Source organism: Leptodactylus fuscus, chromosome 11 (genome assembly GCF_031893055.1).
Source record: "Leptodactylus fuscus isolate aLepFus1 chromosome 11, aLepFus1.hap2, whole genome shotgun sequence".
In the NCBI taxonomy this organism is placed as follows: Eukaryota; Metazoa; Chordata; class Amphibia; order Anura; family Leptodactylidae; genus Leptodactylus; species Leptodactylus fuscus.
The window spans coordinates 33,996,013-34,021,648 of NC_134275.1; the positions used below are offsets into that span (position 1 = coordinate 33,996,013).

At 43.8% G+C, this 25,636-nt stretch overlaps 2 protein-coding genes across 2 annotated transcripts; one reads left to right on the top strand and one right to left on the bottom strand.

The window, feature by feature from the left end:
- TOR2A (torsin family 2 member A) lies at positions 1–6,775 on the top strand. The gene is made up of 5 exons (XM_075259097.1): positions 1–158; positions 1,598–1,863; positions 2,754–2,929; positions 3,522–3,649; positions 4,350–6,775. Exons 1-5 carry the CDS (start codon positions 35–37, stop codon positions 4,592–4,594), a joined length of 939 nt encoding a protein of 312 aa, XP_075115198.1. The 5' UTR covers positions 1–34; the 3' UTR covers positions 4,595–6,775.
- Positions 6,776–6,960: 185 nt separating this feature from the next.
- Positions 6,961–15,925, bottom strand: TTC16 (tetratricopeptide repeat domain 16). Its single transcript, XM_075260194.1, has 14 exons — positions 15,843–15,925; positions 15,032–15,083; positions 14,779–14,954; positions 14,573–14,663; positions 14,130–14,273; positions 13,956–14,056; positions 12,594–12,723; positions 12,029–12,243; positions 10,603–10,865; positions 9,737–9,878; positions 9,500–9,665; positions 9,157–9,290; positions 8,975–9,083; positions 6,961–7,125 (listed from the first exon to the last, which is right to left on the bottom strand). Exons 2-14 carry the CDS (start codon positions 15,074–15,076, stop codon positions 6,967–6,969), a joined length of 1,875 nt encoding a protein of 624 aa, XP_075116295.1. The 5' UTR covers positions 15,077–15,083; positions 15,843–15,925; the 3' UTR covers positions 6,961–6,966.
- Positions 15,926–25,636: the final 9,711 nt, after the last annotated feature.

Here is a 25,636-nt window from a genome sequence, read left to right on the forward strand (position 1 = left end):
GACACAGCGTTCCCGTTATGCTGTGGGGCAGGTAATGGCGGGAGGCCTAGTCCTGCTATTCCTGCTGCTTGTGGGCACCGGCCGGTGCTGGGAATTGCCCGCTTTCCACTGCAACCTGTACAACTCCTGCGAGTGCGGCTTCAGACCGGATCTTAATGGTGAGTGTGACGTCATGTCTGTGAGTGTGATGTCATCGTCATGCTAGTTTATGCTGCTGGGCATGCTTCACTAAGTTCCCCCAGGCTTCTGTGTGATGGCAGTATAGGGGATCATGGGTTGTATTACATATGGGGTGATACTAGTGATGCCACCTAACTATTCTACACCCATTGCTTGAGGGTGGTCACATGACCACAATATGACATAAATGGCGAGGGACCATGGCGGCTTACAATAAAAGCGTCATAATGAAATGAATACAGCCGGCCCTCCGAGATTCTGTCGGTGAACTGCACCAAAACTCCCCAATTTCAGGTGGTTATTGCTGCGGTGGCTTAGGGGTAAACAGGCTGCTGAATCTCCCTGTTGGAATTTTTACATGTTTGCCTAAAGCTGGAATCACACATCGCCTTTTTCTGGTGGTTTGTGAGTCCTAAATGTGATTAAAAAGAAGAAAAAATATATTCAGGGAAAGTAATACTTTTTCAGTCGTTTGATGTAAAACACATCTGCAGTTTTTTATTGAGCTGTAAGAGGACCCAACAGATGGAGAAATAGAAATGCTTCCTTTATATTTCCTGTTGCAAAAAAAATTCAAAAATTGTGAGATTTAAATAAAAGTAGAAAAAGAAGGGAGAATGTACAAAACTGGTCATGCAAAAGTGGCCGTTTTTGCAGAAAAGAATGTGTCCATTTTCTGGGCAGGGGTCAGAGTAGGCCGGGGCAGGGCGCCTGGCCTGACGAACATGATGTGACTCCTAAAAACTGCACCCACTCAGGTATGCCTTAGATTTCAAGTCTGATTGGTGGGAACGCCTGCAGTGGGTCAGAATTCTTAAGGGCTCGTTCACATCTGCGCCTGGCACTCCGTTCTGCAGGTTTCCATTTCCTGCACAAAACTGGGCAGGAGACGGAAACCTTCCGGCATCTTTCCAAACCCATTCATTTGAATGGGTTTGAGAAGTGTCCGGCTGTGAGCGCCGGTGAGCGTTTTTTTTTTTTAAACCGGACACTGAGTCGGACGTGCAGTACTCTGTGTCCGGTTTAAAAAAAAAAAAACGTTTCGCCGCAGAGAGTTCAAAACGCTCACCGGCGCTCATGGTCGGACCCGGCATGACAGGTTTCCGTCTTCTGCATGCAGTGGTTGGTTACAGCAGTCACACGTCTTTGTAGAAATGTTGTCGCTTAAATCCAGGATACAGAGATGGGCGGTGGACCGGGAAAGCTGCAGGACAGGTGAGGTGGGGAATTGGTAAGGTAAGTATATCGGCTTGGTTACCATAGAAAGTTTTCTTGTCTGCTTCCATTTCTTTCCATTGTGACAAGTGTCGGAGGTACAAGGTAGTGATTTGGAGCAGGGATAATAATACTACATGGCACTTGTTTAATATGTTCATGGATATAAATAAAGTTCTACTTTTTTTTTTTTCCTCTGCAGCATTGGATTGCGATCTTTCTCGCAACGTGTTTGGTCAGCACTTGGCTAGGGAGCAGCTGGTGAAGGCCCTGAAGGTATTTGTGGCGACAGACCGGCCCAGTAAGCCTCTAGTACTGTCCTTCCATGGCTGGAGTGGGACTGGTAAAACTTTTGTGAGCTCCCTGCTGGTTAAACACTTGTACAGGGATGGAAACCGGAGTCCGTATGTGCACCGCTTCTCTCCAATCCTGCACTTTCCTCATGCCCAGAATGTGAATCAGTACAAGGTAAGAACAATACTTATAATCAGCGCCTTAAAGGGGCACTGCCTCTGCCACCATTATAAGTGAAAGGTACAGAGGTAGACATGGTGGTTCGGCTGCCAACACTATATTCCAAAGTAGCCTGAGCCACAAGTGTAAGATGAATGGCTCCATTCATTGATGGCAAGATCAGGTAATGGTGAATGGAACTGGATTATTACGCTATGTTCACATCTGTGCTGCTGTATCCATTGTTCTGCTCAGTCAGAGAACCAGAACAGCAGACACCAAGGGGGCCCATTGGACCCTATTAACTATAAAGGGATCTGTTGGTGTCTATTCTCTACCTACGATTCCCATAAATTGTAGATGGCTATTGACCATACGTTTGTTCAGCCTCCAGCTATTTCTTCTGACTTCCTTGCATACCTGCACACTTGGCTTAATGAGACATGCATGTATTTTTAGCAGCAAGAAGCGAGTAAGCCACTTCCAGACTGAGTAACATCCATTGCCCATTGTATCCTATGTTAGGAAAAAAAATGGCCAAAACTGTGTTATTTTGTTGTCATGGTCTGTTTCCGCATTTCCTAATAGTTTCTATATAAAAATCCCTACCTTTATGCTTGGCTGCAACGTGTAATGTAATGAGGAAAGTGACAAGTCCACTGTATTGTTGGAATGAGATAGGAATTATCAGGCGCTGATAGCCGGGGGTATTGCCCTACCGTAAACGTTGGCACTAAATCAGCAGGTCACAGGTCAGCAATAACATGGATGGGAAGGTTTCTGAATGCAGGTGATAGAAATAAACTGCAGTGAGTAAGTAGATGGTGGAAACAGTGAAATTATCCTAGAAGTTGTGTAATATGCACTAATATATCTGCACAACTCATCATATTGTGGTGATACAGGAGGACCTGAAGCAATGGATCCAGGGGAACCTCACCGCCTGCAGCCGCTCCATGTTTTTGTTTGAGGAGATGGATAAGATGCATCCAGGGCTCATTGATGTTATTGCCCCCTTCCTGGGTTCATCTTGGGTCGTCTTTGGTTCCAACTACAAGAAGGCCATATTTGTGTTTGTAAGGTAAGTACACAGTCACTCTCCTGTAGACTGTACTATGGGTACAAATGTTAGGCGGTGACATGGTTAAGTCATTGGTCCACTGCATTAATAGGAATATTGTATTCTGTATTTTGCTGGAGAGGACATATTGTTCCCTAAAGGGATAGTCAGGGTAACTTGCTGATCAGTGTGGGGGAGATTTTAACTTCTTGACTCCTATGATCATACATATGTAGCCCCCATATGAATTAAGTGGCTTGCCACGCGTGCGCAAGCTGTGCATTTTTATGGGACCGCTGGTGATAGCCGACTACAGCAGTCCCATAGAGAATGAATGGAGCAGCAGTGGAGTGCATGGAGCACATACTTGTCCTGCCTCCATTTAGATGACTCCAATTCTCATGACGGGTGGGTATCTCAATGGCTGCTCACCACCAGTTAGCAAGTTACCCCTTATCTTGTGGATAGGGGGTAACATGTTTCAGTCAGTGTGCCCCTTTAAAGGGGTTATTCCATGACAAACAGGACAGGTGATGAATTCTAGAACATTGTAGATGGCAGTGAACTGCAGGTGGAAGTAAGAATTTTGCATTTTGTTCTCTCATTTCTCCAGTAATTCAGGGGGAGAAGCGATTAATAATGTAGCCCTGAATTTCTGGAGGGGGCACAAGGACAGAGAGGAGATACAGCTGAGTGATGTGGTGCCTGCCATAACAAAAGCTGTGGTCGCTGACCAAGAACGTGAGTATCGTTATACCTACCTGGATAGACATATTGATTAATATCTCACTTACAACATGTCTATTTCAGTAACTACTTTTGTTTTCCATTAAATTATGCTAGCATTGTCTTTTCTTAAGAAATCGTTATTCCTCCTGGAAATGTATGAATGAACATTTCCCTTGTCAAATGACATTATCCAGTCATTGTCGGACACCTTACTGACAAATGGAATGATAACAGCCTGTCGTCAATGTAGTCATACATTTCCAGGTAGAATAACAGAGCAACAGCTCAATGCAAAGTTGCTGCAGTTATTTCATGGAGTTATTGACATGTTCATTAGTTGCAATAACAGCATATGTATATAATAGTAATGGGATACCTGTGTATGACCCTCCTCTATAATCCAAAGCAGAGGGGTCTCTAGTATGGCATATGTATGTAATAGTAGTATGAGATCCTCCTCTATATACCCTGTTTCTCCAAAAATAAGCCCTACCCCAAAAATAAGCTCCAGGGTTTTTGAAGAAGGATTGAAATATAAGCCCTACTCCAAAAATAGATCCTAGTTAATATATATAGGTCACTTCCAAAGGGGATAAGTGAATATTAGGAAATGGATTTTAGGCAGTTTTCTATGTTCACACCCAGGTAGACCTGCCCTGTAGATATCCTATTGTATTGCATGGTATGCCTAACTGTCCTGTATCTTTTCTAGATGGTTTCTGGCAGTCGGAGATTATCGAACAGAATCTCATCGATGTCATTGTGCCTTTCCTACCTCTCCGTCCCAACCACGTCCGGTATTGTGTGCGCAGCGAGCTGGAGCAGATGGGTCTGGCGTCTGAAGAGGACCTGGTACATTCTGTCACAGACAGTCTGGTTTATTTCCCTGAAGATGAGAGGGTTTTCTCGTCCACAGGCTGTAAAACTGTAGCGTTCCGGATCAACTACTATTTATGAAGGCTGGAGTAATACAGAGGCAATTTTTCCTCTACAGAACGACCTTCACGCACATCCGGTCACACAATGGTTTGCCAAGTGCAAACTCATTTCTGCATACAGTCACATCTTATGGACTGCTGCTTAAAGGGTTTGTTCGAAAAAAAAAAGGGTGACCTCCCCTCCAAAAAAAATAAATAAACAGTGCTACCCCCAGTGCTATTATAGTAGCTCAGCCCTAGAATGGGAATAAGCTGCAATACCAGACACATCCCCTGAATAAGAGTGGCGCTGTTTCAGTGTAAATCTGCAAACTGAACTTTTATCATGACTTTATTCTATTTGTGAACTCCTGGTAGAATCTTTCTTTGGTTTTATTTGCATCCTTTAGGTAAGTACTGGCCAAAATACTACAGTCTGCAGTGTATAGTTCCTTTCCAAAGAAATGAAGACATGTTCGAAGAATCGCTGCCTTTTCCATCAGCAGTTTACAGGTCAAGTTCATACCTAGACCAGGATTGGATCCCTAAAGGGAGAAGTGCTGCAAGTATTTACATTGTTCTTAGTTTAAGCATGGAACAAAAACTGCAACCAACTACCATGTGTGAACCAGGCTTTAGGTTGACTATAATGAGGTCCATAGGGTGTCCTATTAGTTATTTTCTAATGGACATTGCAGGACAAAAAAGTTGGCCTTGTGGGACTTTTTCATCTGTGATTTCTGCTGGATCCTGATGCAGATGTGAATGGAGCCTTAATAAATTAAGTGCATCTATTCCAGCACACAAGAAATCAAGACTAACATAAGAGCAGCCAGTCTTAATAAATTCCCCCGATTGTGGTAATATTTTATCATCTTAGGAGTGACTGTCCTTCCAGAATCTGCAGGATTGATGCTATAAAAGATTATTTGCATCTAATTTTAATATTACTGTATAGTCTTTATATAATATTAGAGCTAGGGCAAACACGTTTAAAGGGGTATCCCCATCTTATAAAGTGATGACATAATGCTAACATATGCCATCGCTCTTTACAATCCTGGGAATATTTCAGCCGTGGTCTTATATGGCTTTTATATGTTTTTTTTTTCTCAAATCAATGCTAGTGGCCAACCAATTGTGCTACAGTCGGCTCCATTCACATGCATTGAGCTGGGCTTTAGTTTCACTATATCATGCATATACTGTAAGTGAAGGTCCTAGAGGCCGACTTCTACCGGTATTGATGATAGTCCATCATTTGATAAGATGGTTAAAGGGGTGTTCCGGCCCCAAATTGATATTTCCTATTGACGACCTATCCACAGGTTGTCTGTGTGTGATCTATTAGGGTCCAACACTCAGATCCCACATAAGTAATCTGGTCTAGCAGGCTCAGGTGCCAGAAGTTGCTAGTGGATGGGTGCTGCTGACTCACTTCTATTCCTTTACTAGGAGCGCTGCTGCAATCAACTCCCATCCATTAGCATCCTATGGCACCCGGAAGCTGCTAGGACAGATGATCTGGGTGTCGAACCTTGACGGATCAGCATTAAATATCGATTTGGAGCTTTAAAACTTCTTTAAGATTACTTGGCTCATAATGCATTTCGTAACACTACTGTAAATGGCCTCATGTTGGGCGGAGGTTTTTTCAGACTACAGCCTGTCGTACATTCACCGCTGCATTAGGGAAAGAATATCTTGTCTTATACATTTAAGTATTGGCACTTTCTGTGAAAGGAAAATGAAATGTGAAGCTCTGTTTTGGGGCTGCTGTAAATATTTCGTGATTTTACTTTAAGCAATTCCCTGATGTAATGGTCATCATACAAGGGGAACTAAGATGATATTAACCTGCAGCTTGGGATTTCTGAATTCACAATTCTAGTCTTTAAGGGGTTATCCCATGTATTAACTATCCACAGATGGTAATGTCTGATTGTCTGGGTCCCATCAGTGTAATCTTAAGCATTCAACAGGGGTCCTCAAGTCTGCTGTGTGAATGGAGTGGTAGCGTGCGTTCCATTTACTTCTATGGAACTGATGTAGGTTGGGACAAGCGCCATCCCATAGAAGCGCAGATGACTCTCCTGATAGATCATAGTGAACATCAATATAGGAATATGACCGCTTCTCATCGCACAATTACTATTTTATTACAATACCTCAGAAGAACATGACTGTGACACAATCTGAGCCTCATGTTTTACAATTCCAGTTATGACTCAATGTAATGTTCTTAATGTTATCCAATAAAAATTTTAAGGGAAAACAATAGATCCTCCTTTCATTGATTTTTGTTACCTCTTGTGCTGCCGTGACCCTCCAGTTGCTTTCAGGCATGCTGGGATGTGTAGTATCACAACAGCAGAAGAGCCACCACTTGCAAACCAGATACTTTATACCTTTCTATCTAGCACTTGTCACTCCAAGACCAAATGTCTTCCAGTGATAAGGAGCCTGTGTGTCAGGGGGCTCCTCCGGGGGTTGCGCTGGTCTAGTGATACGTGGAGCTCTTGACTTCAGGTATCCTTGCTGGTTAAGCACTGCTTGGATATCTGTTTTCAGCTGTAGGTACAAAGAAAAATGGGTTTTTTTCTTCTTCTTCTCTATATATTCCATGAAGTCATTTTGCACATTTCATTTTATATATGCAGTCCTACAATGTGAGTTTTTGATGTTTTGAGTTCTTGCATGGTGCTGTGGCGTGACATTCACATAATTTTATGGAATCCTAGTCTACCTCTGTATGTCTATAATTACATATGAAGATGCCTTACAGAAGTATTCTTCCCTAGAATTTGTTGCTTTTGTAATATGGCAACAAACAGATGTACAAAAGAAAAAAAAGTGATAGTTGCCATCACTGGACCTCTGCCACTCAGGTTCTCACACTTAGCAAGTTCCATGCTTGTCTGTATTTGTGGTCCCACCCGACACACAGGAAAAGCTCGCTCACACAATCGCTGGCTAAAATGGGTCACCACTGCAGCCATCAGTGATTGGCTATACAGCAGGGGTCCTCAAACTTTTTAAAACAGTGGGCCGGAGGCAGAGCAGGTCGCACAGACATCGGGAGCAGTGCCCTCCAATAGTTAAAGTGAAGTGCGCTCCATGGCCTGGCCCGAGCTCCCCAGGAGCTTCATTATAAATGCACGCCTGCCAGCGTTGTCGGCGGGGCCAGACAGAAGTGCTTGGCGGGCCGCAGTTTGAGGACCCCTGCTATACAGGCATTTGCATTGTGTCTTAACAAGCAGGAAGTAGAGACTAGCAGGGACAAGGTAGGCATTGACATCAGAGCAGGTGAGTGAAGGTGAGAATTACAACTAAATTTTATGCAATGCTTGAAATAAAAATTATAACTATAAAAAATCTTAGATGCACAGCTCCCTTTGAATTTTTACATGTGAAGCCATGGTTTTTTGAGGGTTTTTTTTGTTGTTGTTTTAGGGCATGCTGTGTGTTTTTCTATAGAGAATGTTCTGGGAATCATTTGTTGAACTGTATAAGGCTATAGCCCCATGTAGCAGGCCGCAGCAAAAAAGTGCTGTGGGAGAAACCACAGCGGCAGTGCATCACGGTTTTTCTTACAGCGCTTTTCACAGAAAGTATGTATAGGGAAACCAACAGCATTTCCATAGGTATAATTGACATGCTGCGATTTCCAAAACCACAATGGCTTTGGAAATCGCAACATGTCCGCTGATTTTATATATATATATATATATATATATATATATATATATATATATTTATATATTAAATGTAGATTGTGAGCTTCATATAGAGCTCACAATCTTTATTTTTTCCCTATCATTATGTCGTTGGAGTATCGGAGGAAATCCATGCAAACACAGGGAGAACATACAAACTCCTTACAGATGTTGTTCTCAGGATTCAAACCCAGGACTCCAAGCGCTGCAAGGCTGCATTGCTAACCACTGAGCCATCGTGTTGCCCCTCTGTGCATATTTTTTCGCAAGGTAGGGATAAATTTGCTAAAATCTTATTCACCTTGCAGTCACTGTAAAATGCCACATTTTTTTTCTGCTGAATTTCTGCCACATTGGGCCCCGGCCTAAAGGGCTTATCTGGGACTATGTGATACTGATTTCTGCAGCCTCATTACCAAGCACAGCGCCTTTCATTGCATAGTGACTGTCCTTGGTATTGCATCCTATCCCCACTAATTTGAATCGTACTGAGTTTCAACATGGTCATGTGACCAATGGACGTGATGTCTCTGCCTTAGTGGTGAAAGTGGAGTTTGATATTCTAGTTCTGGAAGACCCCTTCAAATAAAAACTAGGAAAGCTGTAAAACTATAGCTACAGCTCCAAAAAATGAAGGGTTGTGTGTCAGCTTCCCTCTTTACCACCACCTGTACATGTGAACACGCCCTACTGATGCCACCCACCTTCTTGCGCTTGCAAACCATGTCTGCCAGTTGCTGATCAGTCATACAAACAGCAAGCTCTCTGCTGGTTCTGGGAAGGGCGCCATCCATCTGTCTATGTGTGGACTGACTGCAAAGCAAGAAAAGCCATGAGAATATTGCCCATTCCAGGCCATGTTGCGTTGTGTGTTAGGATAACTCACATGCTGTCTTTACATGTAGCCGGGAGATTCTCCAGATTTCTCCCCAGGACATCTTGGGCGCTGCTGGCAAGTTTGCTGGTTATAATTTCCTCCAGTGTTTTCCCAGGAAAGAAATTCATGATGGTTGGTGCTGTCTGCAAGAGCAAAGAGACTATGAATCGAGAAAACTTGGCCAAGTCTGAGGATAGGTCACATCGGCGCTACCGTCCGTTTACACAGGGGAATCTTGGACCCCACCACCTCTCTCCACTTTTCAAAACTGTTGGAACTCCCAATTGTCTGACCCCCAGCTATCCGACAGTCCTGTCCATGGAAATAAACCCTTAAGGGGTCTTTACTGTACCTCTTCACTTTTTGGGCTGAGCAGAACAGAGATCACTGCATCCTCTTGTGCCCCTGTAATATTCTGGACAGTGCGCCTGAGCCTGGCTCGGTGGAGGTAGAGTTGGGGAAGCAGTGGATGTTTCTTGATGGCCTCTGAGAAGTGACGCTCAGCTTGCTGGTACTGCCTGCGAGGAGGTGACCAAAGTGTTCAGAGACTAAAATATCCATGGTGTACGAGTCCTGTAACTGTGCCCACCTCTGATGCTGAGCCTGAAGTCCTAGCTCATCTAGGAGCTCAGCCACTCGAGTCCTGATACCCCAGTCTTCCTCGTCCAGGTCAAATGCCTGCTGGTAATCTGCCAAGGCGAAGGCTAGCTCCCCCAACTGGAAGAAACAATCTAGGGTTGGAGAAAAATGTAAAAGTAGAAATTTCTAAATATCCACTACCTGCAAACAGAATCCGCACTGAATTAACATGGCTCCATTCCAAATACAGCGCTACTCCTGTTCACAGATTGAGACTGTTATTGCCGCTCAACCCTATTAAAGGGGTTTTCCCTTGAAAGCAAAATATTACCAATCAATGTGATAGGGAATAATTGATAGGGGTCTGAGCCCTCAGATTCAGTCAGTCAGAGATAGCTATTGTACAGGGTTCAGCTATTTCCAGCACTCCCATTGAAATTACTGTAATGGTGCGCATACTGCCTCCATTCACTTCTATGGGTCCGCCAGAACTGTAATCCTCAGTAATACCTACAGCTGCATAGTAGTGAATGGAGTGCCAATCACGCAAGCGCACTAGCGCTCCATTCGCAAGGAGGCCTAAGGGGCTTTTAGTCCTCCATGCTTACGGTCACTGATGGACCCAATGATGATGATACTAAGACTTACTTCACACAGGCTAGTGACCACGTATTTTGGTCCTGATTCTGACACTGGAATTGCGTCAGCATCAGGATGAAAATGCGCCTGCCGCAGCTAGGTAGCAAAAGCAGCAAGAGCCACAATATTACCTTATATTAAAAAAAACTTAAGGTTCTCCAAAAGACACAAAGTGGCATAAAATGTGAATGAATATTATAAGCTTGTACCAGCTCCATACCTACAGGAATCACTTACCTCCCCTGTTCATATAAAGCTCTTTCCTACTCTTGTCCCCCTTCAGCGCCTTGTTCAGTAACAGCGCCCCCTCCTGGTAGAATCCCTTCATGTAACAATGCACTGCAAAGTCATTGTAGGTGAGAAGTAACTGGTGTTCAGCCTCTGTATACAACTCCATGTCTTCGCTCCTATATCTGCCCCCTGCATTACAAAGCTGCATGGCACGGACAAAGTCATCCACTGCGGGACTGAAATCATTCAGCTTCTTGTACACTGTACCTCTGAAAGTCAAGCAGGAAAATTATAGTGATTCGGATACAGCGTGAAGAATACAAATGGCGTATTGTGGACTCGGGGCTATAGTAGAAATAGAGTAGCTGCTACCAGAACACATTAGTATGAGGGTGTGCACACTTATACTATCATTATAATCATTATGGCTCAGGCAGACCAGGAGAGTCAGCTCAAAGAAGAAGGTTTGCATTGCAGGCAGAGATCATCTAATTGAAGGGACTGCAGCATTTGAACAAGTGCTGTGGCCTCTTTACTAGTTACCAAGTACAGCGCCATATATCGTATGGTGGCTGTGCTTGGTATTGCGGTTCAGCCCCATTCATTTGAACAGGACTTCAGCTGTACCATGTGATCGAGGAAGTGGAATTCACTCAAGCGCTGCAAACTATTCACAACAGCTGGTTGGTTGGGGTGTCGGACTTTACCAATGTAATATTTAGGGTCTATTCTATAGGTCATCGATATCATAGACCCAAAAAATAAAACCTGTAACTACTGGCACTTAACATTTTGCTGTTCACTACATCCTTCTTGCCAATAAAATCAATTTTAATCTTTTATGCTAAATAGTAGCCAAGTGCTACAAGGGTGGTCCCATTCCAAGCAAGTGCTCGTCCTCTGTAACATAGCACCGCCGACTGTGCACTGACTGACAGCTTTTCCCAAGCCATGACTTCCCCCGTGTCCCAGTGCATCATTACAGTCCCATGCATGCGTGCTGATGTCATTGATTACTGCTGTGCATGCACTAGGCCAAAAATAAAACCTGCATGCACCGAGGGGAGCACCGGGAAATTAGAATGGCTGGGGCTGTCAATCATAAGGTTCCTGTGAACTGGTTCTGTATAGGCGATATGAGGACATAGGTCACCTCAACCACCATTAGCATTGATGATCTATCTATATTATATTGATTATAGCTGATCCATTGGAGGACCAGAACAACGGACAACAACGGTGCTTGATGGACTCCATTGACTATAATGGGATCTATCGGGTGATCATTCTTTTAAACTGAAACTGTCGGACTTGCACCACTTTTTCATCTGGCAATTTTCGGCAGACATTGTGATGGAGTTTCGAAACTGAGACTCTGGTGTAGATGTGAATTGAGCCTTAACTGGTAAAGATAGAATTCTGAACATAATACCTGAAAATGTGATATTTAGCTGATAATGGGTTGTTCTCTATTGCACAGCAGATCTTCTTCAAGGCGTCTTGTAGATGCCCCTGGACAGCCAAGCTCACAGCTTTATCTTTAGCTTCTTCCGCTTTTGCCATCATTTTATCCCTTAAGTTGAGAGCGTCATGGTGCTGTGGATCCAATGATAAAGCTGTGTGCACGTTCTGATAGCACAATGTGGCCTGATGGACAAATATAGGTATGATATAGCTGAGTAATAGGATTTGGTGCAAGCTGTGCCCACCAGGGTAACGGAGGAAATTTGATGGCTACTATGGTCTATTCCCTGGGGGTTGTTGAAAGGTGGGCCCCCATAATCATTTTATTTAGTGCACCTAGGGAATGTCAGTCCGACACCGATGGGATTGACTCTCTAGTATATTTTTGGATTGTTAAAACATCATTCAGTAAGTTCTATAACTTAACAAATCATGTGAACGTACAATAATAATGGCGCCATCTAGCTTGCAGTATCTGTATACAACCTTTGAACATAATATTGTAAATGTGACCCATAATCGTGTATTCCTACCTTATTGAGCTGATCGTACAGCCTGGCACGTACTACATATATGTCCGCATTCCCTTGCTCTTCTTCCAGCTGTTTATTTAATAGACGCATACATTCTGTGAATCTTCCCAATGCAATAAGGCAAGAAATACTATTGGAAAAAAAATAAAGTAGTGGTGAGCAATATAATACAGAAGGCAGGGCTAGACAGATTATGCAGTCTAGAACAGTGATTCTCCACCTGTGGTACATGTACATCTGGGGGTATACCCCACTATCCACAGTGGTACGTGCCGTAGTGAGAGGCCCCCATAAGGTAGTTTGTGGGGTTCACAACTCAGTATAATTAACAGAGACCAAGGGAGGTGAATAAATATAATAGACAGTGTCACTTGGGAATCTTCCAGCTTCCCGAGTGTTGTCAAGGATTGCTAAGGCCTGTGATTCAACCTCAACAGGTCATGTGGTGTAATGATGCATATCATCCATACACCATGTGTATAGGGGTCACTATGGAACTTTCTGAACAGCCTGAGGCCTATGGTACTCTTAGGGTAAGTTTTTTTTTTTTTTTTTTTTTTCTGGTAGATTGTGAGCCCCACATAGAGCTCACAATGTACGTTTTTCCCTATCAGTATGTCTTTGCAGTATGGGTTGGAAATCCACGCAAACACACGGAGAACATACAAACTCCTTGCAGGTGTTTGGTTTGTTTTTTTGCCCTTGGCAGGATTCAAACTAAGGACTTCAGCGCTGCAAGTCTGCAGTGCTAACCACTGAGACACCAAATGGCCCCTTCTTAGGGTAAGTTCACACAGGGTTTTTGGACCGTAACCTGAGGCAGAGGTTCCAGCGCAAAATACGGGTAGCTGCGACTGCAGTGCACTGGCATCCAGTCGCGCACTCTGCTCCAGATTAGGCCCAAATGAATGGGCCTAGTCGGGAGAGAGTGTCTTGAGGCGGATGTCGCGAGGCACGCCTGAAAGAATGAGTACGTTGCTTCTTTTTCTGGGAGCTGGAACAAATGGTTCCCGGGAAAAAAACTGACCGGCTCCCATTGATTTCAATGGGAGCCGTCTTTTTGGTCAAGATTTTGAGGCGGATACGGCCTCAAAATCCTGACCAAAAAAATTTACCCTTAATCTGCTCACTCCTTAAACATCACTGAGCATTGAGACCATTATATTATATGTAGGGGCATGTGCGAGAAATTTTATTGTATGTGGGGTTTTTTATTTTACATGTGGAGTCCATTATTTTACATGTGGGGATACTTTAGGGGCCATGATATTACATGTGGGGACACTGAGGAGGTCTCCTTGAAAAACAGTGGTCTAGAAACTCATTTTGACAGATTTGCGGTAAATGTGTGGATCCTCTCACCTGCACATGTGATAATGTCTGTTCTGCGGCTCCAGCTCTGCGGCGTGTGTAAAAAACTCCAGGGCATCCAAATGGCTGTTCTGCTCGAACAAGCGCTGTCCCTGCACAGCAATGTGAACAGTTACCACTAGAAGCATATAGAAGCATAACCCAACTTTACAATCCCAAGGTTACCTGCAGGTAATAAGTAAGGGCCAGCAGTTCCATGTGCTCTTTGAGTGGGGGCGCTATGGAGCAAGCTTTCTGTAAGTTCAGTGCCGCAGACTGGAGATCACAGAGCTGGAGGAAGGCTTCTGCTCTCTTGACATAAAGCTCTACCTACAGGAACATGCAATAGTACAAGACAATTTCCTTACAGATAACTGTGAGCAGATATGATTCTGAACTAAAGGGCAGTGATTCCAGAGAAGAACCTGAGCACTTGCAGCTGTCTGTAGGCTAATATAGCTTATCCAACCCCACCCCCAGTGCACTTGCAGGATGATTTCCTTATCTATAAAAATATGATTATCTCTAAGCTATTTCATTGGTTTGTGACAACAAAGGTTCCTATCAAAAGCCCCTATATGGACCTGGTGGTATTTGGGATCTGACAGACTCCCTTTAACTGGCCGTACCTTCTCCGGACAAAGGTAAATGGCTTTAGAAAGCGCAGCGACAGCCTTCCCCCATTCCCTCTGTTCCAAGGACTGCAGACCACGAGCATAGCTGCAAGAACAACAAGAGAAATACATGTAATGGTAGACCTGTGTGAACATGGTTAGAGTAGACCCTAAGTAACAAGTATAATCACAGGCGATGGTATACGGATTTCAGAACGTACTGTTCGGCCATCTTGTCTTGCACAATATCCTGATAGGTTTGCTTGGTCTGTTGTTTGGTTTTGCTGGCGACATCTAAAAATACTTTACTGGTACCAAAAATCTTCTGTAGGGATTTCTTGTAAACTTCTTGGAGCTTCTCTTCACTCACCGCAGTGGGGAACAGACCCCCTGTCATCTGAGGGGAAATACCGGAAATTCAATAACCTGAGGAAAATGTCCAGGATAGACAATGACGGAGTCACCAAACCTTACCTCCTCCATTACTGGCGGAGCCATTTCTGCCATTGTCTTCTCCATGAAGACACTAAGGAAAAAAGACTCATCAGGTATTCGTGTGTATTTGTGAAGTCAATGGAAGGCTTTTTTTTTCACAGCGCTGAAAATTCAGCGCCAAATAAAGTGCCATTTTCCTCCGTGTGAATGGACCCTAAGGGAGGGTTCACACGGAGTTACGTGCCGCGTGCTGTGGCACGTAGACGCCGAGTGAGCTTTTGCGGGCCGTTCACGCTCCCATTGATTTCAATGGGAGCGAGGATCGTATACGCGACGCTATTTTGCGGCCGTGATTTTTCACTGACCTCAGACCTGGAGGCATAGGTGACAGACAAGTGTCATCCATGTGCCGAATAAATCACGGTCCGGTGACACGCACATGTGCACGGTGCCTAAGTGTCCAAAAGTTTGCATATTCCTTCTAATGGAAAACCCCTGGCTGCAAACCATATTTAATACAGTTTTTTGGTGCTTTCAAAGTAAAAAAGTAAAAGTAAAAAATGTGACTCTTAGGGAATGGAAGGTGGTTGTCACATGTGGCCACAGCTCCATTCACTCCTATGGGCTACTGGAGATCCCATAGAAGTGAATAGAGCATGGCTGTACAAGTCAGCCACCACCCCAGTCACATGAGCACTCAGGGGAACTTTAAGGGGTCTCTGTTCCCATGATCAGAGCGGTTCCCAGCAATCACAGTGTCTATAGCAGGACAATTCCTTTAAGTGCACTTATATATAGTAAATGAAGACAACCCCTAAAGGAATACATCATAAAAAGTGATCTCACATACCTCAGGATTCCAGAACTGTTTTTCCAAGAAATCTCATCGCTCCTCTGCTCCTATACTGAGGACACATTGTATCCTGCCTGACCCGGCGCACATTACTATGGTGTGTACAGCTTCTTAGTTACTAGGCAACAGCTGCAGGAGGAGCGCCTTGTCCTAGATTAGGAGGAGGCCATTTATTTGCAGACATGTGACTGTATTGTACTGTCTGCCGGGCTCTACTTGTAGCTCATGTGTCTGAAGCTGCTCCAAAAATAAGATTGTTTTAATAGACCATTTTTTTAAATATAAATCTTATTACTATTGTATATTGTTTTCTAGCCCTGTATAGGAAGCTCCAGTTAGTAATGTACCGAATATAGGTGTTGATCACAATATATCCATCAGACATGTAATGTACAGTCTGCCAATCTAGTTTCACCATATGGTACACAACTGCTTGGTGTACAGATACATCTAGTGATTTGGTTCGGCAATGAGCAGGACATTTAGGCTGCGTTCCCATCAGAGTTACATCAGACATGTTAGCACTATGACATTCACTATGATAGAAACCAATGAGGCACATTATGGTCGATGGGTCCATCAAGTGCTGTTATGTAGGTTCAGACCTTACAACAACCTACCGTATATAAGTATTCTGGTAATAATTTATACCCTGTGCATGTCAATAAAGTTTTGTTATTTGGTGGCGGGGCAGGGTTGGTACAATTGGGCAATATGGTGTATATTTAATCATTATATTTAAACATTTACCTGCACTTTATTGAGGGAGATCTCTCCATGTCTGCATAACATATTGGTGGTGTGGACAGTTCCCTTAATAACAATATGGCTTGGGGCGGGATATGGAGAGGGTCCTCTTAATAAAGTATAGATAGCACAGGGGGGACCATTATTTAGGGGGTATTATCATACCTCCCAATTTACGCAGAGCAGAAAGAGGGACAAAATGTGCACGTGCTGCAAATTTAGCTCTGCCCTCTTTTATGTTGACTCCGCCCATTCTCAGTCGTTTTCCATGTGACCCCACACAGTATAATCCTCCTACAGTCACCTGTAAATTATATGTCCCCTCTTCATCTCTCCCTCAGTTTAATGTCCCCCCCTCCATCTCTGCCAGGGCCAGGAGCGCTATTACAATTAAATGGTTAATCCCTCTCTATCCTGGATACACTAAATCTAGAGTAAAGCTCATTGTAAGAGGGGGAAGAATTTTCACATGATCATTTTCTGTACACTTAGTGCCAGAGTGCCCCCTAAAGATTAGAGTACCCCTAAAGAAGATTAGAGTGCTCCCATAAAGATTAACGTGCCCCTAAAGAATATTAGAGTGTCCCATAAAGAAGACTACAGTGCTCCCATAAAGAAGAGTAGAGTGTCCCAATAACCATTGTCCGAGCCCTTTCAAACGATTATGTTTTTTATAGACACCCAGGAACATGTATTACACATATATTCTTTCCATACATATTAGTAGTAACACTTTCTATAATAATGGACTATGGGCACGGCCGGCCCTCATATAGCGGTCACTTCTTCCCCACCTACTAATAATGCAGCACTAGAAGTTGCCATAAAGGTCTCTCACAATCTTTAGGACACTGGACTGTCCCCCATGATGCCAACCCTACAGTGTATATGGCAGTGCAGGGCAATGGAACACTGCCAGGCAGGAGCTACCTGAGGGTCTCACGGCCATGACATCACGTCACCTGTGCACGGCCAACTGACATTCAGTTCTTAACTGTCGACGGCGGAGAGAAGAAGAGTTTCTACGGATTTCTTCAGATTTTATTTAGCCTTTTGGATATTGGATTGTGTGAGACGATCAGAATGGCGTCCCCTGGAAGAGGAGAGGAGAAGAAGAGGAAGAGAGAAGAGGAGAGTGACGATGGACTAAAGGAGAAGAACAAGAAAAGAAAATCCCAGGATAAAGGATCGGAGGACCTGGAGCTGACCCCTGGCAGCAGCCAAGACGCTGAAATATCAGGCCCCTACTCCGGCCTTACCATCAGCCGCTTCATCCTCCACAAGATGTTGGGTAGGGGCAGCTTTGGCAAAGTAAGTTTTATCACTTCTTATTCATTTTGACCCCGATTTTATTTCCTGTTGTCAACATTGCAGGCTGGGTAGATATTAACCCCTTAACCACTTCAGCACCGGGCCAATTTGTGGTCCAGGACCAGACACATTTTAGGTTTATTTTGTATGTGCGGTTTTGAGGGCTCTAACATTTTCCCCGTATGTCTCACTCAACTAATTTTTGCGTCTTTTTTTCGGGGACACATAGGGCTTTATTTTTATGTTGTTTTTATTTTCAAATGTGTTTTAATTGTTTTTATATCCAGGAAAATATAAACATAATAGGAGGAAAATTGTGTCTGGTTTTCAATTTATTATTATTTTTTTTATTTAATAACACAAAGTGTCACTGAAAAACTTTATAAAATAGTTTTTCCTACCTTTCCGGTAATTTTTATTTTGTATGGTGTCGTCAGGGGTGGGGCTATAACCTTTAATAACGGCATTTTATTAGCGTATTTTTTTATTATTATTATTTAATTACATTTTTTAAAAACTTTTTTATTATATTTTTATTTTATTTTTTCAGATTGTGTCCCCATAAGGTGATAAGAGACCTTTGGGGACATCTGATCACTTTTTTTTGTATTGGAGGCTGATTTCCCCTGCAACTGAGGCTGGTACATTTAGCCTCAGTTGCAGGAGGAATACAGCCTCCTGCATGCTGTATACACAGTATACAGAGCTGATCTGGGTCCTGTAGGACCCAGCAGCTCTTGCAAGATGCTGCTCCCGGCAGATCACATGACCGCCGGGTCAGAGGGCGGCCGCATCATGGCGGCACCCATAGCCGTGTATACAGCGCTCATTGAGCACTGTATACACAGCGATCGAGATGGCAGGGAAGGGAATAAACCTTCTCTGCTATCTCTCTGGGAGCTCCGGCTGAAGTTACAGCCGGCTCCCAGCTTCAGCAGCTGCACGATCTCCGTGCAGCTGCTGTGTTCTGACTGGACGTACCAGTACGTCCTGTCAGAACTAGGCAACCACTATCCGGACGTTTATAGTCTATGGGCGGTCCGGAAGTGGTTAAGGACCAGACCATTTTTTGGTTTCGCATTTTTGTTTTTCCCTCCTCACATTTCAAGAGCCATAACTTTTTCATTTTTCAGTTCACAGAGTTACATGATGGCTTATTGTTTGTGGGACAAATTGTACTTTGTAATGGCACCATTCAATATTCTGTGCAATCAACTGGGAAGCTGGAAAAAAATTCAGAATGAGGTGCAATTGGAGAAAAAATGCATTTGCGCCATTTTCATATGGGTTTAATTTTTACAGCATTCACTGTTTGGTACAAATGACATGTTACCTGTGTTCTACGTGTCTGTACGAACACGGTGATACCAAATTTATATAGTATTTTTAATTTTTTAATACTTTTTTAAAAAATGAAAAAAATTTGTGTTGTCATGTTCTGACACCTGTAACTTTTTCATATTTACATGTATGGAGCTGGGTGTGGTGTCTTTTTATGCAGGACAAGATGACGTTTTTATTGATACCATTTGGGGAAAGATCTGATGGTTGATCACTTTTTATTAAATTTTTTTTATAGGAGGCAGTGTGTTGAAAAAAAACGCTATTTGGCTATTTTTATTTTTTTTGCCGCTACACCGTTCGCATTATGGGATAAATGTTTTAATATTTTAATAGTTCGGGCATTTTGGAGCGCGGGGATACCTAATATGTTTATGTTCTTTATTTACTTTTATATCTGATCTAGGGAAAGGGGGGTGATTTGAACTTTTATATTTTTTTAAATGTTTTTAATACTTTTAAAAACTTTTTTTTTCTTCTTTTACATTTATGATAAGACCCCTTAGGTACCTTGAAACCTAGGGGGTCTGATCGCTCATATTATTCACTGCAATACTACAGTATTGCAGTGAATAGCAAAATCACAGCAGTTCTATTATACGATGCCTCTGGCATCCTGCAATAGAACCAATGCTATGAGAAGCCTGGAAGCCTTCAATAGGCCTTTGGCTGTCATAGCAACCGATCGCCGCCCTCTGGTGACGCTCAGGAGGGCGGCGATCGGCGGAAAATGGCGGCGCCCATGCCGCCTGCACAGTTTTACATGCTGCGGTCGCATTTGACCGCAGTTTGTAAAGGGTTAATAGCAGCGATCGGTGCGGGCAACGACTACTGCTGTTAGTGGCATGTCCTGGCTGTATTATACAGCTGGCATCTGCCGTGTATGAAGAGAGCTCAGCTCGTCTACTACGTCGCTAAGGGTTAATGGTAGTCTAGGTCTATGGGGCGACTGTAAGGACACCCAGAGACTTTCCTGCCCCCATGACCACTGTTGTATATCTCATCTGCTCTGTGTATCACCATAGTTAGGTTTAGTGTTAATATAAAGGGGTACTCTGACCCATGGAGGATCTCAGGATCAGAGCTGTGGGTGGCGGACTGTTTATATCCATGTCCTGGTCTATGCTATACAATACATACATTGACCCAATGTGAATAAGGCTCTATTCTGATCATGTAATCCATATCTTGCAGTTTTTTATGTGCACAGAGACATAAGTATGGTGGATTACCCTTCTGTGTAGAAAATGGATCCATTTTTTTTTTTTTTTTACATTCACCTCTATGTATACGGACAACCATCTGTTGGCATTCATTAAATGGATCAAAAAAACAGATAAAAACAAAACAAAACGTGATCTAAATTGAGCCGAATGCTGATCCCAAACCGATCCATCCCGCCATCTTGTGACTATTCTGTTCATTCCCATATGGTAATCATAGAGACCCCCTTTATGGCCTTTCCATACACAATCCCAGAGCTGACACTACATGATGCGTATGAGCCCCTTTTCCTTTTCAATGTAACAACCATTTTCTATTTGTCTTCTTCAGGTTTTCCTGGCATCAGTCCCTAGCCGACAGATCTTCATGGCCATCAAGACCATTGAGAAAAGAGAGGACAATATGGAGACCATCTTGAGAGAGCAGCAGATACTCGCCGCTGCCAGAGAATGCCCCTTCATTTGCCACCTGTATGCCGCACACCACTCTGAGCAGCGAGCGTACTTCATCACCGAGTATCTGTCTGGAGGCTGTCTGGCGGATTTGATCAACATGTGCGGCTGCCTGAACATCAGCAACGTAAGGTAAGAAAAAGGGGTAAATACGGGGGGAGGGGGAGAAGATAAAAGCTGAGGTCGAGGGTTGTAGTCAGGGCTTTGCTAACACTGAGATTTCTCTTTGTTCTTTCCATGAGATTCTACACGGCAGAGATTATTTGCGGACTTCAGTTCCTCCATGGACACGGCATCGTCCATCGGTAAGAACTTTCTTCCTTCTATGTCTCTACTTTACATTCTGGATTTCATGCACCCAGCTTTCCTAGGGTCCTGCCTGGCTATTCTGCCTGGTCTTGTATTTACCAATCCCCCATTTCCATTGTCACTGGGCAGATCGTCATTTTCTTCTTTTATTTCATTACAGTGATATCAAGCCAGCGAACATCATGTTGGATGCAGAAGGCCACACATGTATCATCGACCTGGGGCGGGCCCGAGATGGAATCACCGCTTCCACCAAAATCTGTGGCGTGACGGCACCTTCAACTATATGGCCCCAGAGGTGCATTTTAAACCAGGATATGGCATAGCAGTGGACTGGTGGAACTTGGGAATCGTGGTGTCCAAGATGGCAACAGGACGCCACCCGTTGTATGAGGGTTCAATCCGAAGGCAAGCCTTTATAGCTAAGCTCACCAAAAAGCCCGAATTTCCAGCTGACGTTGATGCGGACTTGAAACATCTTGTCAAAAATCTGCTATGCAAAAATCCTAAGCAGCACCTGGGTTTGTGCAGGAACATCAGAGAACATCCATTCTTTTCTACCATCGGCTGCAAGGAACTGGAGCAGAGGAGAGTGCGGCCACCATTTACACCATTTCAGCCAGTTCTGGAGAAGGAACATCTGCAGTGGCCTGAGGATAGGAGCGCCCTTCATCCCACGAACCAACATAACTATACATCACCAAGCTGGGATGCCTTGCAGAACGTACTGGCGTCCACAGCCCAGAACTTGACGACTCCTCCATGTCTCTGCTGCTCTGTACGACCACGGCTGCAATGAAACACCAACTCTCTCCTCCTTCATGCCAGACTTGCCATATATATAGACATTATATAATAGGAATATAGTAATATAATATGACCCCGCCCCATCTATAAATAAGATTAGTATCATACACATACATATAGACATAGTATATATAATAGGAATATAGTAATATAATATGACCCCGCCCCATCTATAAATAAGATTAGTATCATACACATACATATAGACATAGTATATATAATAGGAATATAGTAATATAATATGACCCCGCCCCCATCTATAAATAATAATTCTCCCCTTTACCTCTTACATCTTTGTCCTTGTCTTTATTCTCATTGGATGTCCTTGTAGTAAATGTTGTACAGGCCTCAATGTCCTTTCCCCAGCACTCGGGATCTTCAGGGGTTTCCAATCTCACTTAAGTCATTTTACCTATAGATGTCTATAGGTGGTGTAACCTGTGGTCGGACCTGACTGCAGGCGTTCACTTTTCCTACAACGCCTCTAGAGGTAATGAAGTATAACACACTTCTCACTAACGTCACTGGGTTGTCCATGGACGTTTTGGGTCTTCTAGAACAAGAGGTTCTGCTTTTAGTCTTTTTCCATTCTCGGTAATAGTTGGGAGTCCTGGCTGGAGGACCCCCCTCTATTACCTTAGAATTCCCTGGGTCAGTATGAAAATGGGTTTTCTAAGAGAGACAGCAACTTTATTGGTTATATCATAAACAGTGAGGGTTTGTTACAGCGTATAAACCCAGATGTCATGCTGGGTTCACACTAGCGTCCAGTCTCCGTACTCCGGTTTCCGTCTTCTGCCAGCAGAAGACGGAAACCTGTCAGACTGTGTCCGGCTGTGAGCGCCGGTGAGCGTTTTATGCTCTCCACAGCATTTTTTTTTTAAATCGGACACAAAGTCCTACATGTCCAACTTTGTATCCAGTTAAAAAAAAAAACTGTTTTGCCGCGGAGAGCATAAAACGCTCATGGGCGCTCACAGCCGGACACTTTTCAAACCCATTCAAATGAATGGGCTTGAAAAATGCCTGCAGGTTTCCATTTCCTGCCCAGTTTTGCGCAGGAAATGGAAACTTGCATAGCGGAGATCGGGCGCTGGTGTGAAAGAGTCCTCACCAAACTTCTACAAACTCGTGAACAATAAATCTGTCCAGTTATGTGGTGACATATCCTCTGCTCCTAGAAGGGCGAGTCCACTCTGCTTCACCATTTGGCTCGTCTCTGCTCCTGGAGTCTTGTGAGCAGTCGGTGCGATGTAGAGATGTCACTGATGTCTCCAGGAGCAGAGACAGGAGCGAACACAGTGGGATCTGGGAGAGGTATTGTTCAATACTGTGGTGCCACACGAAGAGGGACATAATACTGTGGGGGAACCAAAAGATACACATGATACTGTAATGTATCATGTATTACAAAAGGTAATGCTTTCTTTAGGCGGATTCCGCGGCTGAGTCAGCCCCGGCGTCCGCCTCGCGACAGCACCCTCTGGACTAGACCTATTCATTTGGGACTACTCCGGAGCAGGAAGCCGTGACTGTCGCAGGCCGCAACAGTCACATTTTGGTCCTATTCTGACGCAACTTCCTGCATCAGAATCAGGACCAAAATACGTGGTCCCGTGCCCCGTGCGAATGAGGCCTTAGGTTTACACTATCGTTCGGCTCCTCATGGGGACCTGAAAGACAGATAGCCCATCCGCTAAAAAAGCGCTTACCTGCGGACCCCATAGACTGTAAAGCCGTGACAGTCTTTGCTCTAATGCAAATGTGAACCTCGCCTAAAACACTTCTATTTACCTTTTTTTGACCTGTAAACATACCTCCCAACTTTTGAAGAACAGAAAGAGGGACAAAATGTGCTGCGCGTATAGCGTGCTGCGGCAAATTTAGCTCTGCCCATTTTTATGTTGACTCCGTCCATTTTTATTCATTTTTCATGTGCCCCCACACAGTATAATCCTCATACAGTCACCCGTACATTATATGTCCCCACATTATAATGTTCCCTTCCAACTACCCCACAGTATTAAGTCCCTCTCCTGGTGCCCCAGTTTAAACTGGCAGAAATTAGAGGGGACATGAAACTGGGGCAGCTTGAGTGGGACATTAAACAGTGGGGGTAGTTGGAGGGGGCCAATAAATTAATAGCAGCTTGAGCAGGACATTAAACTGGGGCAACTAGAGGCAGACAGGTCCAGCATTCCATTAGTTCTCCCATCTGTAGCCGTCTGGTTTCTGTGACTGGAGAACCTTTACATATTGTAAATGTAATAAACTTATATATAAATCCATCTAATGTTAGTCAGTAGATGTGTAAGAGAAATAACCTCAAACCATTCCTCAGCTAGTTTTACAGAGTGGAAGGGGCATTATCCTGCTGAGAGAGGGCACTGCCACTGTAGAATACCTCTATAATAAATGGTATCACTTGGTCTGTTCAAGATTTTGATAGTAACACATGTGACAGTAACATCAACCTGAATGCCAGGACCCATGGTTGCCTGACAGAGCATAGCCCAGAGGATCACACTGCCTCTACTGCTTGCTGCCTTCCCATAATGCTGTCCACATGATAGAAATGGACATATAGTAAAATGCAATAGATGAAAAAATAGACAAGAAAAAAGAGTTTGATACTCAGCCCAAACGGAAGTTGAATCTCAGTTGAATTCCTTCACACCAAAGTGTATTCAATATGGCTATGCCCGGAAGAATGGACTCCCTCGACTTGGAGCAATATGCACGAATATCAACGATAAAAATGATCCAGCAAGAGCCGTGGTGGTTAGTTGAAAATATGGAGAAAATTCCTTCTTTATTGATTTACATCTTCATAATAAAAAGCGCAATTGGCACAAACATTGCAAGCAGATAGCGTCAGACTGACGCCTTTCGGATTTTTCGTCCTTTCTCAAAGTCTGAACTGACTTTGAGAAAGGACGAAAAATCCGAAACGCGTCAGTCTGACGCTATCTGCTTGCAATGTTTGTGCCAATTGCGCTTTTTATTATGAAGATGTAAATCAATAAAGAAGGAATTTTCTCCATATTTTCAACTAACCACCACGGCTCTTGCTGGATCATTTTTATCGTTGATATAGTAAAATGCTAAAAGAAAATGTGATTTGTCAGACCAGGCCATCTTCTACCATCGCACCATAGTCCAGATCTAATGCTCAGGTGCTTTCAGTGGTAGACGGGACAGTATACTATAGCACTCTGACTGCTCGGTGGCTATATACAGCAACCTGTCATGAGTCCATTACAGGTTAACTGAAGGTCTCATTATAAGGGTAAGTTCACATGGGGTTTTTTGGACTGGAACAAAAGCTGGGTAGCTGCGACTGAAAGCCGGTGCACTGCACTGGCATCCAGTCGCGCACTCCGCTCCGGATTAGGCCCAGTGAATGGGCCTAGTCTGGAGGAGGGAGTGTCTTCAGGCCGAATCGCGAGGCGACTTGGACTGAAGAATGAGCACCTCGTTTCTTTTTTCCGGGAGCCAAAAGAAACGGCTCCTGGAAAAAACTCCTGAGCGGCTCCGAATGATTTCAATGAGAGCCGTCTTTTTGGTCATGATTTTGAGGCGGATACGGCCTCAAAATCC